The sequence below is a fragment of the Botryllus schlosseri genome, chromosome 2 (assembly GCF_051294905.1).
Source record: "Botryllus schlosseri isolate E-star chromosome 2, Bs_hap1, whole genome shotgun sequence".
NCBI lineage: Eukaryota > Metazoa > Chordata > Ascidiacea > Stolidobranchia > Styelidae > Botryllus > Botryllus schlosseri.
In genome coordinates this window covers 12,733,098-12,749,460 of record NC_137237.1, presented here as the reverse complement: position 1 = coordinate 12,749,460, position 16,363 = coordinate 12,733,098, and the positions used below count along the sequence as shown (strand labels likewise).

The following is a 16,363-nucleotide window of genomic DNA, read 5'->3' as shown; positions in this document are numbered from 1 at the left end:
TATAGCGTGGCCAGAGCGAGAACATGGAGTCGGACAAAAATATAACGGATACCCTTTTGTTCATAATGCAAAAGGCAAGGGTGAGGATTACTTACATAATTCATATATTCTGACAGGGGATATACACAGGCACCGTTGAGTGAAGGAAACATCGTTTGGCGGTAAAGATGAAGCTCGGTTTTGGACTGACGCTGCTCGTTTCAAGTGTCATAGCGATCGGCATGGTAACAGCTAGTAAGTTGAAGACTTTGTCATTTTGCCTATTTAGTACAGCTTTTGCTGTCAATTATTGCCTAAGAAATTCCGCATCTACAAGTAAACACGTGTCATAATAGACCGGCTGTCCTCTACGAGATAATCGATTACTTTTTGCATCAAATTGGTCGTATCCATTTTGACTAACGTTCAACAGTTCTTGAATTATCCATTACCCACTTTCATTCAAATTTTTCAGCCGAACAGCAACATGCCTTATATGTCGATATGCTGTTATCCTGCTATTTTACATTTATTATACAAATTTCGCTTCGCAATTCTGCAGATGCATAATTAATTTCTTTACCAAGCGGCCCATGCGCTTATATAAGATTGATAAGATCATATTATTTTAGGTTGTCCAACCGTCGACTTGGGAGACACGCAAGCGGTAATACAATCTTTAAATCTGCAGCTGTCTTGCGGAAGCACCAATATCACTACCACGTAAGAGTTACCGACATCGCAGTAAGAAGCTGGAAGTTTTCGGATTTAAATCGCGTTCGCTTTGGGTCTGACCAGGCCAATTCATAGTTGTCGCTCTGTGTATAAGTCCGAATTTCGTATTTGAGAATTCTCTCAGTCATAACGTTCCATGTCATCAAACTATATGTAGGGGCTGCCAGTATTCTGGTTGCATTTTATGATATGACGATGAGGGGCATGCGAAATACTCAAACAATGGCGAAATTAACGGTATCGTTGAAACATTGGGTTTGAATTTATGATGCGACTCGATCAATCGGAAATCATGGAATTTCTGTGTACACAGTCGAATCCGCTTAATTTGGACACCGGATAGCATGGACAGCCGCTTTATTCCGCCAAATGTTCGGAGTCGGAACAAAAGTAAAATATGCATGTATAAACTCCTGTTAATTCGGACAATTCTCAGCTCCTTGCGGACACATCTAAACGTTCTACTCCACATTATTTTAATATTCGATATATCGTGTACAAATATGCTCGGAATAGTTATATTGAAGATGATTACATTATATGATATTTTGATACAAGTTGCAATTTTCTATTTCGTGTAAATTTATCGATATATAGTATATATCCTATGCAGTCACTTGAGTTGGGACAATATTTGGATTTTCATCTAAAATCTTTCCATCTTTGATATCTTATATGGGTTAGGCTACTTCGCAGGTGACGGCAAACTTCTCGTCAGCGATCAAGTAGGCCTATATTATAATCTAAAATATTCCACAATTCTCTCAATACTAGCAAGGCATAGCCTAATACTTCAATTTCGTAGAAGACCATCAGTTAGCTCCGCACATATCTTATGTTGCAATAATTAATGATACCATTGAAATCACATTTATTTCCCAGAATAAATACGTGCGTTTTGGAACAAATGGGATATAATGCTACCGATGATATTTCTATCGCTGGAATCCAAAATCCCGGTGTCGAGGAGGGAAAAATATGCTCTCTGATCGAGACGCGAGAAGGGAACGATTTGTATTTGACTATGACAAATTTTTCCGCTTGCCGTACAACCCACTCTAATTCGGTAAAGTATATTGAAAGATTGAAGCATATAGCTGTTGTTCCAATACAATTTTTTCTTCGCGTGCATTTACCAGAGTGATGCGATTTGGTATTACAACGCGGTGAGGACAGTTCAATTCTCTGACATTATGGAGGTTGGGATTCGTCGCGCTAAGTCCATTCATCTTCCTTTTGCGTGTCGGTATAACAAGAGCGGGATCGCGGAGCTAGGCGGATACAGTACCGATGATGGGTGCGTATTACGATTCCTAATCATTTGCGCCTTGACCAATATCTGTGCGATTGTTATGCGTGCTTTTCCTGGGTGGTGGATTAATTGATTAGAAATTCATCTTAATATGGTGCCGTGGTATGGAGGAAAACTGTCGCATCTTGGATTTTCAGGCATGTGACCGTTTGAGCGGTTTATGTCAATTTTGAGGTTTTAATGAGCTTGGTTGTTTGTGGTCGGTCGTGCACATGCAGACGCATCACGGTTTCGCTGATGTGAGTTTTCAGACGGACCTATAGCTGGATCATATAGTCAACATTGGCTTACTGATCCCGAAGTAGCCTACATATATTCGATACGACCATTTGTCTTCAAAACATCGGGATAGCTGCTCGAATAATTAATTGTAATTCATGCTAGCATTGTGTGGCTAGTATTGAGATTGATTTTTTCTACTTAGCTGTCTCTATTTAGTGCAGTGGTTCCCAACCTGGGGGGCTCGCCCCCCTTGGGGGTCGTGAAAGCATCTGACGCGAGGCGCGAAGAAGCGGTCAACTGAAAAAAATTTTCGCGCTCTGCGCGATTTACCTCCAATTCACGCATGTTTCTCTATAAATAGACCGAATTTCATATTTTTTAATTCTCTCATCAACAGTCATGACCTTCCATGCCATCAAACAATCTGTTGAGGTTGCTAGAACCCCGGTTGGATTTTGTGATATGACGATAAGGGGGGGGGGCGAAATTTTTCATTATCATAAAGGGGGCGTGTCTAAAAAGGTTGGGAACCACTGATTTAGTGCATTATGGCTTCCTGATAGCTAATGCCACATCCACAATATGCAGATTAATTCTGGACGAAAATACCACAGCAACAAAACTTGATCCAATACGACTAAAGCTATTAATCTGATACTGCTCACTCGCTGCTCCCTAACCCATCACTAACTCCACATACCTTCTCGGTGCCCATCTATGCCAGTATCGAGTTGATTTTCGTATTTATGACTTCGAAATGTTTATCCCGGACAGTGGCGTTGCCGTGATCGACCTTCAAAACGGCGTTTCAGCGTCCGGTCTTTCTATGGAGATCTGTTTCGATTTGGAATGCTCAGATGGACCAATCCAGGATGGTGATGAAATCGGTGCCGGCGATGTACTTTATTTAATCGGTCAATCTTCGTCTGCATTTCCGATCGAGGTTAGTGGCAATGCAGATTTGCGAATCGTGGTGAAAGTATTCATTAGCCTTAGGAATGCTACGGGACTGTGCTCCAGTAGAAGTACCGGTAACGATGACTTTGTGATAAAACTTATACTTTTCGTAGAAGTAGAAGATGTAGTATATACATACGCTGAAACACGAATGCTTAGGAAAGTGTTTGAGCAGCTTTAATGAGTACTTCACGACGCCTGGTTTATTTATAACTGAATATAAGAGACTATGTCAACTAGGGTTGCATTTAAAACAAACGGAGTTTTAAAACACTTTGTTTAAAAGATGTTTTAAACACTGTTTAAAAAAAAGGCCTTTTAAATAAAACAAAATTGTGGTTTTTCTTAAGTTGTAAAATTACGCCATAATTGTGTAAATACTTTACAAAAAACATGTTGTATGAGCTTACTGACAATTACCACCCAATATAGCCGACGTATATTGATACGGGATGGTTTGAACCCTTAAAATAGTCTGTTCAACAGCAATAGTTCATATATTTCGTCAAAGGAGCTACTTTTTACCCGATATTTTCAATTGTCAACGTCAATCCACTATGGCGTCACAATTGAATTTCGTTACGTCATGGCCTTTAAAAAACATAAAAAACATGTTTTAAATTAGGGCCTTGTTTTAATCATGTTTGTTTTGAATTGATTTTTAGTTATAAATGCAACCCTACTGTCAACCACAGAGGCTGCTGGAGGTGGTCAGTAGACTTTTTCGCAGTATAATCAACTGAAATTTGTATACTTGCCCTACTTGCCCAAATGGATATGTTTTCGGATTGCTTCCACTTCTGCTTAACATGGTTTTTACACTTTTGCCCTTGTAGGGTGGAAAGTTTTTTTTTTATTGGTTTGTAGTACTCTTGTCAGTGAAATTAACATATTAACTGAGCGACATACCCCTGCATTATGGTGTCTGGTAGAAGAATATATTTCCGAAAATTGCATCCATTATTGGAGTTATAAGTTCTTTGGCGTTGTCGCGAAGATACATTTTGTAATTTCGAAAGTAATCTATTTCCGATTTACTGCTACATGTTAGGGCTGGGCACAATGATTCGAGTACTCGAATCTGAATCGAGTATTAATTTTAATGATTCGAGTCGAGTAGTAAAATACGATTTTTTCGAGTACTGAAACTATATGCTTCTCGCCACCGAAAGTTAATTTATCAACGAGAATTATAGTTTCGATACTGTTGAAGACCTGAAACCTTGATTGGCGGCATCGTAGCATACGAAACATATAGTGCAAAGCTAGGAAGGTTAGGAAAGTCACTGGATCTACTAGCACATTTCCGGAATCATGATTATCCCACAACATTGTCACCAAGTGCTCTGAAATTGGTATGGTCGGAAAAATACCAAAGTATCTTTTATGAGATGGATAACAGGCATTGTATTATTTGTGGTCGCATAAACGGTACATATTTGAACTTTGGGTATTACATTCTGTTATGACGTCATAATGAGTGATACTCGATTACTCGACTCGACTCGAAGCATTTCGAGTGATTCAGAATCGAATCACTCAGGTACTCGATTTTGCCCAGCCCACTACATGTATGCCACACCTCAAACAAATCCATACTTTTCAAAACTTCCTACTCGAGTACATTTCAGACGCTTCAATTTCTACTTATACTTGAAGTATAGTTTTGGAATGTCCCGGAATTCGCTACTTTTATTTGTAGAAATTTACGGTATTACTTCTATTTCAGCTTGAGTAGAAATACCGACTTCTTTCACCACCACCCCTGAAGGGTACACTCACACGTTTTCTCGAGAACTGTAATTGCCCGAGAACTTTAATCACACGCACTTACGTAATGCGCCCGCTTATATAATACCCAGTAATACCCTTAATTTATGTAACCGGCGACGTACAAGACTATATACATTTTTGCTTCCACCATTATTTAATTTATTACAAATAACATAAATGATGTCTGCAACTGTGCGTCTTCCTTGGACAGATTGTTGGATTATGGGCCACTACAGTCCCAAATCCGGAGGGGGCGTCGCCATACTATATCGCCGAAAACGGGTATGCCTATCATCTCATATTTTCCAACTGATAGATTTTTTGTCTGACTGCACATAACTTTCAGATGTCCGCTTGACTTTACCACCACTGTCGTGTCCATGGAACCGAACAAAGTCCACGCGAGATTTATTATGTTTGATTGGGTTGGCGATGACGATACGACGGTATACATTCACGGGAGCATTGAGCTGTGCGACCCCGGAGAGCAATCGTGCCTTCAGGTGCGTTAATCGGTCGCCATGGATTAATCGATTTATTTCCACGCCTGTCTAATGTCAGCCGGTTTGTGATGAGCCAATGAGGGAAAGACGTGCAGTCGGTAGCGGCAGCCAAAAGCACCACGTCCAATCTGTAACTTTCTCTCTTCGATTGCGTGGAAAATCCACTCCGGTCACCGCATCAGATGCACAACCATGAAAAGAATTAATGATCAAAGTGCAGTATTTATGTTATTATACAAATCGACTTGCTTATTACGCACAAGAAAATCCATAGTCATATACAATGTATCAATAAAAAGTACGGATAAAACGAATCCAAGAGACGGATTGAAAATAACATCGGATACTGACGCGTGAATCTCGTTTCAAAATATAGACTTTTGTCTGCAAATTTGTTGAAGTATCAATGTTCGTATATGTTATTTGCGTGGGATTCGTGACTCGCATGAATTCCTTAGTCTCATCGTTAGTGAATAGATATACGGTTGATTCACAGAGTACGCGGATTTTAAATATATCAATGCAATGGTAGAAAATTGTGGACGTATCTTGTGTACTATGAGCAGTACTGTATAGCGTAGAATCAGTAGCTTGTACAGAATACACAGTTACACACGCATTGATTGTAGGCATGCAAAATGGTAGCTAAGAGAAGTCAGGTAACTATGAAGAGCAGTTATTTTTGCGTGTGCGAGGTACGAAACGACATGGAACGACCCAGCCGTTGGCAAAGTAACAAGCGGACGTGGCGCAATTCTCGGTGTTTCCGTTTTATCGACACTCAAGTCGTCGTGAGGACCGTGCTTCTTCTTCGGCCAATACGAAGGAAGCTCCTGGCGGCACTTGCGCTGCTGGACCGTCGAATACCCGCATCGACAGAGTTCTTCAAGCTTCTTGTGTGCAATCGTCGCTGAATGGCCCTGCGAACCTGCACATGCATAATGCAATGAGTCTTGGGAGCATGAAAGTTATTTAGTTAAGACAAGCCGGATTTTAGCGCCGAATATAACAATATACAGGCCGTGTTATTTTTGGCATTTCAGGAGCCAGATGCCAAAACTGCCAGAAATAAAAATTTGAAAATGCCAAAAAATAAGTAATTTTTGGCATATGCCAAAAATAACACGGTCTGCCAAATAGTGTATTTCGTTCATGGTGTTGTGTTAACAGGACCGCGTTACTAGCGAGAAGAGCGTTTGTGAAAGGCAGGTTTCTTAATCTGGGTTCAGCCCACCCATTAGGGGTGAAAGCATGGTGTCCTAAATGGTGTGGGCACAGCGAGATTGAACGGCTGACTGCATTTGGTTTACGTCATACTTTTCATTTGTCCACAGGCAATTTTACGACCATTTTCGGCCGGCTTGTCGGGCGCTAAATTTGATAAAACGGGTATCAATGAGAAGCTTCCGCAGTACTGATTATTAAAATATAAATTATATTCTGCTCATGGAACTGGAACCCCCAAAATCAACCACGATTTTTGCATTGTGATCGAGTTGAATATTGTGACGCAACAAACGGTCTGGCTATTTCTGAGCTGCATAGTCTCGTTTTGCCAGACAGTCTTGTTGCGTCAATGTTCTTAAACAAGCTAACCTTCTCAGGACTCTTCCATGCGAGTTGGTAATATTAAAGCCACCTGAAGTGACAAAAGTCCTCCGAAAATATATCGGTAGACTGAAGGAGAAATGATAGTCGGGCTACTAAATAGAATGTATTGAGAGACAACACAGGAAACTCCTCGAAAAGGATCGGGAAGAAAATTCTTTCCGCGATGAGATCGATGGCACTGGCGAAGTGATCTCTTTTCACGATGCATGGAAGCCCTTTCGGCCCTCCAAAGATTTTGAAGCTCTGAAAACCTTTTGTGGATGATTGGCAACATTCTTTCCCTCAACGGCTACTGTTGAAGTCGATATTTCCGAGATTCGCTGGGCGAGAAATGAATTTAGGAGAAACTTAGCTGACCTGAGTTTGGAAGCACTGTTACAATGCAAACGATTTAAGTCTATTCAACAGCTGTAACAATCAGCTGTTGAGCGTTTTTGTTAGGCTTTTTTTTTATTGGCACCGATTACGATGGATACTGCACATTTTGTGGTTTCGTTTGATATTATTACCCTATGAAATCGTTAGGTTTTTTCTTCTTCTTAAAGTTTGTTGGCACTGATTATACGTGGATGCTGCACATGATGTGGTGTCTTTTGACAAACTAGCCCAAATAAAGCGTTTTTGTGACTAATTCGAGGCTGAAACTATCTATTTAGATGACGATGCCAAAAATAAAAATCGAAAAATGCCAAAAGTAAGTTATTTTTGGCAGTTTTGGCATATGCCAAAAATAACACGGCCTGACAATATATCATTACCATACACTAGGGCGCACAAGAGACAATAACATATAAAAGCAAACGATATGTATATAGATAGAAGATAGAGTGCATCAGTGGCGGCTCGTCCTATAGGGCAACTGGGGCATTGCCCCACCTAAAATTCAGTTCAATAACAATTCTTTACCATTTATAGACGCACACCTATCTATATAAACCGAAATCACAGCGAAAATCGTATACTTCTTGTCCTTTCGCTTGTAAATGCCCATATATAGCGAAGTCTATGCGAAAATCAAATTCTCTTCTGTGTTTTCGCTTTGCGAATGCCTAGCCGGGGCTTGCCCCGGTAGCGCTCATAACAAGCTTTCACTGTCTATTCTCTCAAAACCGCGCATAATAAAGAAACGGTGATTTACTCTCTCCTATTCATAAAATTACCGAGCAACCGGGGCACGATAGCTCTGTGCCCTCAAGGTGTGATGTAACAATCGTATCTATAGCTGAACTATGTTACCGTCATATGCGTTTAGTCGACCTTTGTTGGTATAGGTCGATTTTAATGGGGTTTCACACCATGAAAACTCTTGAAACTTGTTATGTCATGTCGTGATGGTGATATTTAACACTGCCCCAAGTTTCAGGGTTTCTACTTAAAGTTTAGGGTAGTAATTCCGTTTCCGAAGTTGAGTGTGTGCTGATCCGTCATGTATCGCAAACAGATTTTACTCAAAAGCCGGTATTGGTATCCATTGGTTTTGACGGTGTTCAATACTGAGATCGGTTATGAGATTTGGCACGGTAAGTCTTAATGTTAGTATCGAACGCTGTACCAAGTTTTAAGTTTGTCACTGAACTGTGTTAGTGGTAATTTCGTTTCCTAATTCGAGTGAGAGCTGACTCGTCATTTATCGCTAACAGATTATACGCAAAGCCGGTATTGGTCTCTATTGATTTTAACGATGCTCCTTACCTAGATCCGTCATAAGCTTTTGCACGGTATGTCTTGATTTTAGTATCGAACGCTGTGCCAAGTCTCAAGGTTGACACTCAATGATTAGGGCAGTAATTTCGTTATCAAGGTCGAGTATGGTAAAGATGTGCTCCGATCTGACACTTTAGCCTACAACACATTGCGGATTTCACGCAAAAGCCGGTGTATCTGCGGTAACGTTAAGTGAGATGATGATATCATTCTCAGTTTGCATTCAAATATTTACTTTGATCGTATATTCTCCAATGTCAATTTCACCGTGAAATTGTGGCCTTCAAGCCATTTGCGTACAACCCCTCGTCACTTGATCAGCCTATTCCTCAGTAAATTTTACGCAAAATTCGGTGTTGGTCTGTTCGCATTAATTTTGACAGTGTACCATACCGAAAAGGGCCATGAGGCCACTTCTCGATAATGTCATGTAACAGCGTACCAAGTTTAAGGCTTTCATCCACGTATTTATTCGGTAATATATTTTTCAAAGGCGATTTCGCAGCAGACCTATAAGACAGTAATAAAAACGTATGTGTCGTGTTACAGTCTCCAGTTTCAAGGCCAAAATCTCTTATGCTGTACCGAGACCAAATTTCCGAGGCTGCTATTCTTAGTCCTTTACAATGATGTTTTGGATTCAATAGGACAGGCCCAATCTATGAGATAACAATTGCGTATCTGTCCGAATTCGTTGACCTTTCCAATTAGGCTTACGCTATCTCTCGAGTTATAGTTATTTCCATTTCTGCAGATAATTAGTCAGGTCTAATGCGAACATGAACCGTGTTGAATCTTTGTTCCGTACGCCGTTTACGCAGTTACCACACTTCAAGTCACAGCTCACCAGCGGACCTCTCGTGGCACATACGTTAAAATCACTGTTGCCGGGAAATTCATGTTACCGTACCATCATTAAGTTACTTGTTTACGTTGGAAAACGCCATTGTGACGTCATCTTGATAAAAAGTCGCTTGCAGCCCTTGCCCCACCACCCGATATTGTCACGAGCCGCCACTGGAGTGCATATAGTTGTATGGCATATTGAACAAAATATTTATATAATTATATAACAAACTATACAAATTATGTTTTAGAAATGTGCATTGCACAAGGAACAGTTGCACGTACGTACACCCTAGTTCACGAATGTAAATCACTGAAATATTACCTCGTATTTAAAATTGGATATAATTGGTAATTTTTATGGTTAGTCAGAGTTGAATCTAAATCCATGCTATAATTTAAGACGAGTAGTTTATGTTCCTGAATTTATATATTCTTGCCATTTGACTCTAATCAGGATTAAAGTAACCACTCAAGGTCAGACTTAATCATTATTTACTCGAGTGTGCCTCGCTTTTACAATAATAGCAATTGTGTTCCGTGCTCTGCCTCTGTATACGTTTATCCGCTCTATTAATCAGTGATCGTATGGCATTATATCAGTGGCGGCTCGTGACAATATCGGGTGGTGGGGCAAGGGCTGCGAGCGACTTTTATCAACATGGCGTCACAATGGCGTTTTCTAACGTAAAAAAGTAACTTTATGATGGTCACATGAATTTCCCGACAACAGTGATTTTAACGTAGGTGCCGCGAGAGGTTTGCCGGTGAGCCGTGACTTGAAGTGTGGTAACAAATGTTTTATTCATTTATTTTTAATCAAAGGATTATTTTACAAAATGTACGTGAACTAAGAATCGTCCCTATGCCACGAATCAAGTATCAGGTCATCCTTAGTAGCATGCGTTTTGATTTCATGGTAGAGTTATAGATTACGCAAATCGATAGACCCTAAAATCCGACCGTCACCCCAAATTCGAAATCCGGATCCAGTCCGGCCAGGTAAAAAAACATTGAAATCCTGCTCCTGCTCCTGAACCGGACTGTGGCCATCTCTGGTTACGACCAGGTGATAATAGGCAGGGATTTTAGAAATCCCTGATAATAGGCAACCAAAGCGGAGGCACCCGGCGTACGATTGGATCAATAGACTGGACAACTTCTAGACCTCTCATTTTCGCTCTAAAGGCAACTGCGTAAACTACGTACGGAATAAAGATTCAATACGATTCATGTTCGCACTTGACTTGACCTGACTAATTCCAATGACTAGAACTCGAGAGATTGCGTAAGCCTAACTGGAAAGGTCAACGAGTTCGGACACATACGCAATTGTTATCTCATAGATTGGGCCTGTCATATTGAATCCAGAACATCAATTTGAATGGTCTTTGAAGAACTAAGGACAGCAGCCTCGGAACTTCGGTCTCGGAACAACGTAGGACATTTTGGCCTTGAAACTGGAGACTGTGACACAACACATACGGCTCACTGTCTATAAGTCTGCTGCGAAATCGCCGTTGGAAAATATATTAATATATAAATACATGAATAAAAGCCGTAACTTAGTATACTGTTACAAGAAATCATCGAGAAGTAGCATACGTAATCTCATAACCCATTCCGGTATGGTACACTGTCAAAATCAATGCAAACAGACGAACACCGAACTTTGAGTAAAATAGATCGAGGAATAGGCTGATCGAATGATCAGCTGTTAGCCGACATCGAAAATGAAATAGCTATCGCAATTGACAGGGGATTGTAAGCAAATAGTTTGAAGGCCACAATTTCACAGTGAAATGGACATTGGCGAACATAAAATTATGCGAAAACTTGAATGCAAACCGAGAATCTTGGTTAGCTGTTTCATGCGATCATCGAGATATACCATTGGAAATATCATCACCGATCTCGTTATGGAACGCAGACTATAGATTAGCACAGACCGACACCGGCTTTTGCGTGAGATCCACAATGACGTAGGTAGGCTAAGTATCAGATCAGCGCGCATCTCTACCATACTCGACCTCGAAAACGAAATAACTGCCTCAATCATTGAGTGTCAACTTTAAGACTTGGCACCGCGTTCGATACTAAAATCAAGACATACCGTGTGAAAGCTCATGACAGATCTAGGTATAGAACATCGTTAAAATCAATAGAGACCAATAACGGCTTTTGCGTAAATTTGTTGGCGATAAATGAAGAGTCAGCTCTTACTCGACTTTGGAAACGAAATTACCACCCACATAGTTCAGTGACAAACTTAAAACTTGTTACATCGGTCGATACTAACACTTACCGAGCCAAATGTCATGACCGATCTCGGTATAGAACATCGTCAAAATCAATGGAGACCAATACCGGCTTTTGAGTAAAATCCGTTTGCTGTACTATGTACATGATAGATCAGCACACACTGAACTTCGGAAACGGAATTACTACCATTATCTTTAAGTAGCAAGCCTAAAACTTGGAGCAGTGTTAAATACTACCTTCACGACATATCATACCAAGTTTCAAGAATTATCATGGTGCGAAACACCGTCAAAATCGACCTATACCAGCAAAGGTCGACTCAACGCATATTACGGTAACCGAGTTCAGATATAGATACGATTGTTACATCACACCTTAGGGGCGAGTAGGCATATTTGCCCCGGTAGCTCGGCCATTTTACGAATAGGAGAGAGTAAATCACCGTTTCTTTATTGTGCGCGGCTTTGAGAGAATAGATAGTGAAAGCTTGTTATGAGCGCTACCGGGGCAAGCCCCGGCTAGGCATTCACAAAGCGAAAACACAGAAGAGAATTCGATTTTCGCAGAGACTTCGCTATGTATGGGCGTTTGCAAGCGAAAGCACAAGAAGAACGCGGGTTTCGCTGTGATCTCGGTATATATTGATTGCTGTGCGTCTATAAATGGTTAAATTGTTATTGAACAGAATTTTAGGTGGGGCAATGCCCCAGTTGCCCTATAGGACGAGCCGCCACTGCATTATATGCTATACGCTGTATTCGTGTTCAGTTGATTCCATTGGAATTGGACAAAGGACATTCGTCATATTGGAAGAGAAGAGGTATGAAAAGGAATTACTGCAACGTCTTCTGATCCCATTCTGGCATGGAGATATCTTTAAGTGTAGGTGGATTTGTAGGTTGTTAAGAAGTCTACGACAATGCGTTGCTCCTAACTTTTCACACTCACATATAGGAATGCTTTTGTGGGGCACCGAATCCACTCTATATTGAAAAATGAGCACTTGTAGGTAGTATTGTGAAACACCCACCTCTCCATTCTTCACACCATATACGATGAAGATGAAAATTCCCTGCGTTGAGTTGAGTATAATGAAAAGGTACGTGAAAACAGGCGAGTACTGTGAGAAGAAACCACATATCCATGGTATCCCGAGAATAGGTAGCAGAACGATCGCGCCTATAAAGGTAAAATAACTACAATGTCAACGTGGTCGTTACGCAGAAGAACGTATAAGGTGTCATCAGGCACCTTTAACGGCAGCCTTCGCGTCTTGAAGAAACTGTGCCTTATCGGCGAGGTGCGACATTTTGTTGCCCAGCGATTGTTTTGCTTTGAGATTTGGCGATTGACTGACAGACGACCGGTAGACCACGGATTGCGTTCGACTGTTGTAGAACCTATTACGGTGATGTGAATGTTGTTAAAGATGTCTTTGATTGCAGTAATAACAGGATGATATAATAGCCTAGCCCAGGGGTGGGCAAACTACGGCCCGCGGGCCGCATGCGGCCCGCCACGCCGCTCTGTGCGGCCCGCGAGAGTCTGAAGAAACTTTTAAAAATTTTGATAAAATGCGTACTAAAAATCGAATTAATGCAGGGACTTGATTAACTTTTTCTTAGTATATTTCACCATGATAATTCTAAGCCAGTGGTTTTCAAACTGGTGGGCGTCCCCTTGGGGGCGTGAAAGCATCTGAAGGGGGCGCGAAGCTGAGCTCGACTGAAAAGAATTTTCGCGCTCCGCGCGATTTTCATCCAATTCATAGTTATTGCTATGTATTTAGTCTGAATTACACATTTAAAAATCTCTCATCCACAGTCGTACCCTTCCACGCCATCAAACTACCCGTTAGATTGCTAGCATCCTGGTTATCCTGGTTGCGTTTTGTGATGTGACGATAAGGGGCGCGCGAAATCTTTGACCATCATAAGGGGTCGGGGCGTGTCTTAAAAAGTTTGAGAACCACTGATCTAAGGTAAATACTTGGTATCACAGCAGGATAGCTGCAACGAGATTGACATAATTTGGATCACCAGTGGGATTTCAGATTACCCACTTCATTTTTAATTAATTCAGTGATGTGCTTATTAAAAACCGATTCGGGCGTATCTTAGGTACATTCGTTGTCTGTTTGCGTAGAATGAGGGTATTTATATTTTATCTACACATAGTAGAAGCGTGGTTAAAGCTAACATGGTTATGATGCTGTCAGCATTATGTGTCCTGGAACTGAGCCAAAAGTGGAATTACTAAATCTATGAACAGATCACTGCTCACAGATTTATATTTCAATCCTATTCCAAGAATCGGGCCAACCCACTTTTGACTCTATAGTTTTGACAAATTGGTTATTGAGGTCCGCCTGCCCATGAAATCTCGCCACTATATGTTTCTGACGCGTGTACGATATCATCAAAAGCAATATTTGGCTTGTTTTAAATAAGCACACAGATTGTCTCCATGTCCTCACCATATATAATCAAATATCAATATCGCGTTTTGGTTTATAATCCCAATTTTATATAGTGCGGCCTGCGAATGAATTCAGATGTTGAATGCGACCCGCGAGCTCAAAAGTTTGCCCACCCCTGGCCTAGCCGATCACATTTTGGCTATATCGAAATACCTCGCGGAATCCCCGCTAACGGAATGGAATCTCGGCTGATCGGAGTCGAGCTGCAATTCGATCTCCTTGAAATCTTTCGCGGGCTCACTCGGTGTCACGTCAACGCAATGTTCTGTGCCTGTAAATATTCGGTATCAGCATCAGTTCCCGACAAGTAAAAAATAAGTTGTTGGACTGGTAGCCGAACCCAAAGCTGTTAATTCAATGCTATCAACACGAAATTCTACATTGTCACGTCGCATTGGAAATAAAGATGCGTGACCATTATGTAGTTCGCATTCGCAAACGAACCTTGGCAGGTTATACCCTGTAGACATATCTTGTGAAATACCAGGAACTTCCAGTAAAGTTACATGACTGTTCAACAATTTCTTGCAATTCAACTGCATCACGACGACGGCGAAGAAAATTTAACACAAAATGAATATGAATACATTGTGACGTAATATATTATACTGAGTTTTGATAATGTCGCTGGGACACCAAGCTATTATACTCGATAGAAATATGATGAATGACTAGCTCCCGTCAATACTGATACATGGTTGGCCATGCCTACATATCCTCGTGCAGTGGCAGAGTTATCTATGTTTGCTCAATGCTCATGCTCAAGTTCAAATCACGGAGAACCTCTGATGACAGTTCGTGTTCACGCGAAGCATAACCTTACAGGGATTCGCACCATGCATATTTTACATAGCATGCATCAATCAGTTCTAAAAATCATAAATTTGAATCCAATGCATTCACAATTGTCCGAAGCCCATATAACGAGTGCTGCAAGCCTGTGTAAGTAACGACACGGTGACACGAATATAGTACAAATTCTTTTTACCGTGGTTATACTGCTCGCATTGCTCCTCGTCCGTCGTCACCTGCAGCAAGCACGGAGAGGGCGAGACCGCGTAGCCGCCCCCAGACGTGGCTTGGCCGTGTAGGTGGTTGTAAGAGTCGTAGCTGCGCGCGGAATCGAAAGATTTGTCGTGCGTGGACGAATTGTACTTGACCGAGCTGGCCGAGCTCGTTCTGGACTTCATATTCGCGGAGTTCCTCATGCTCTCTACGCAGATCTGGAAGGGAAGTCGTGTGTCGTTTTCTGAAGGAAGTCATACTGGACGTGTAGGTTGTGTTGTACGTTACCTTAAGCGTGCGGCACATGATGACAGTGTTAAATATGATGATGGCAATAGCCGGTCCCAGAAAACTCCATATCATGCCCGTGGTCGAGCTCAACCAACAGTTTGCGTAGCTTGGCCCTGTAGGTGTAACCAGTTAATATGAGATGCCATATCACCGCGGATGGTGTGGGGATCAGCAATTTATATGATTACGATAAATATACTACTGTCAGATGCCTTTTCTATGGTGAGACTTACCCGTATAACATTTCTTCCTATTCTCACCAGATAACCTTCTTTAAATAGGGCAGAATGAACGCATTCAAAAGCGGACATATTTGGAGATATACCGTTTTACGACGGCGACAATGCTTACACCGTAAATATGGGGTTTTGAAACTTGATTTCGACGCGTGATATATATAACAGACAAGGAAGTCGCGATGTAACGACACTCCTGCAATCGTATTCTTCCTCAAGCCGTGAATCAACACTATATACTATAGCCGGCAGATGCGTTTGGTTTGCAGTATCGATAAATTGGGGTTTACGTATTGGTAATAATCATTGCAACAATAAAACAAAACGAATCTAGTGTGATAAGTTGATAGTGTTAATGAAGGAATTCGCGCGGATGTCGAGATCAGTCGATTTGACTGCGGCTATATACGCTCTCATCTCAACTCTTCATAGATCAGTTGATATTAAT

At 41.2% G+C, this 16,363-nt stretch overlaps 2 protein-coding genes across 3 annotated transcripts in view; one reads left to right on the top strand and one right to left on the bottom strand.

The window, feature by feature from the left end:
- Positions 1-7: 7 nt before the first annotated feature.
- Positions 8-6,017, top strand: LOC145433617 (uncharacterized). The gene is made up of 8 exons (XM_080310766.1): positions 8-234; positions 612-702; positions 1,597-1,780; positions 1,854-2,011; positions 3,023-3,191; positions 5,190-5,260; positions 5,325-5,481; positions 5,540-6,017. Exons 1-8 carry the CDS (start codon positions 168-170, stop codon positions 5,675-5,677), a joined length of 1,035 nt encoding a protein of 344 aa, XP_080166892.1. The 5' UTR covers positions 8-167; the 3' UTR covers positions 5,678-6,017.
- Positions 5,691-16,363, bottom strand: part of LOC145433610 (uncharacterized) — a 25,125-nt gene continuing 14,452 nt past the window's right edge. Inside the window, exons 14-19 of one of the 2 annotated variants that reach the window (XM_080310752.1) lie at positions 15,677-15,792; positions 15,372-15,606; positions 14,537-14,654; positions 13,156-13,304; positions 12,935-13,083; positions 5,691-6,409 (exon numbers count right to left, since the gene is read on the bottom strand). In XM_080310752.1, the coding sequence (XP_080166878.1) occupies positions 6,263-6,409; positions 12,935-13,083; positions 13,156-13,304; positions 14,537-14,654; positions 15,372-15,606; positions 15,677-15,792 (914 nt within the window). In that variant the 3' untranslated portion in view covers positions 5,691-6,262. Of the gene's footprint in view, positions 6,410-12,934; positions 13,084-13,155; positions 13,373-14,503; positions 14,655-15,371; positions 15,607-15,676; positions 15,793-16,363 lie in introns of those variants that run through there. The other variant, XM_080310753.1, reaches the window with a different exon arrangement.

What these genes read in the sequence shown, in the direction of transcription:
- LOC145433617 (XM_080310766.1), top strand. Translation starts at nt 168, where the DNA reads ATGAAGCTCGGTTTTGGACTGACGCTGCTCGTTTCAAGTGTCATAGCG. An exon ending in GTACAACCCACTCTAATTCG is followed by an intron (nt 1,781 to 1,853) that starts GTAAAGTATATT and finishes TGCATTTACCAG; the next exon opens with AGTGATGCGATTTGGTATTA. An exon ending in GGATACAGTACCGATGATGG is followed by an intron (nt 2,012 to 3,022) that starts GTGCGTATTACG and finishes TATCCCGGACAG; the next exon opens with TGGCGTTGCCGTGATCGACC.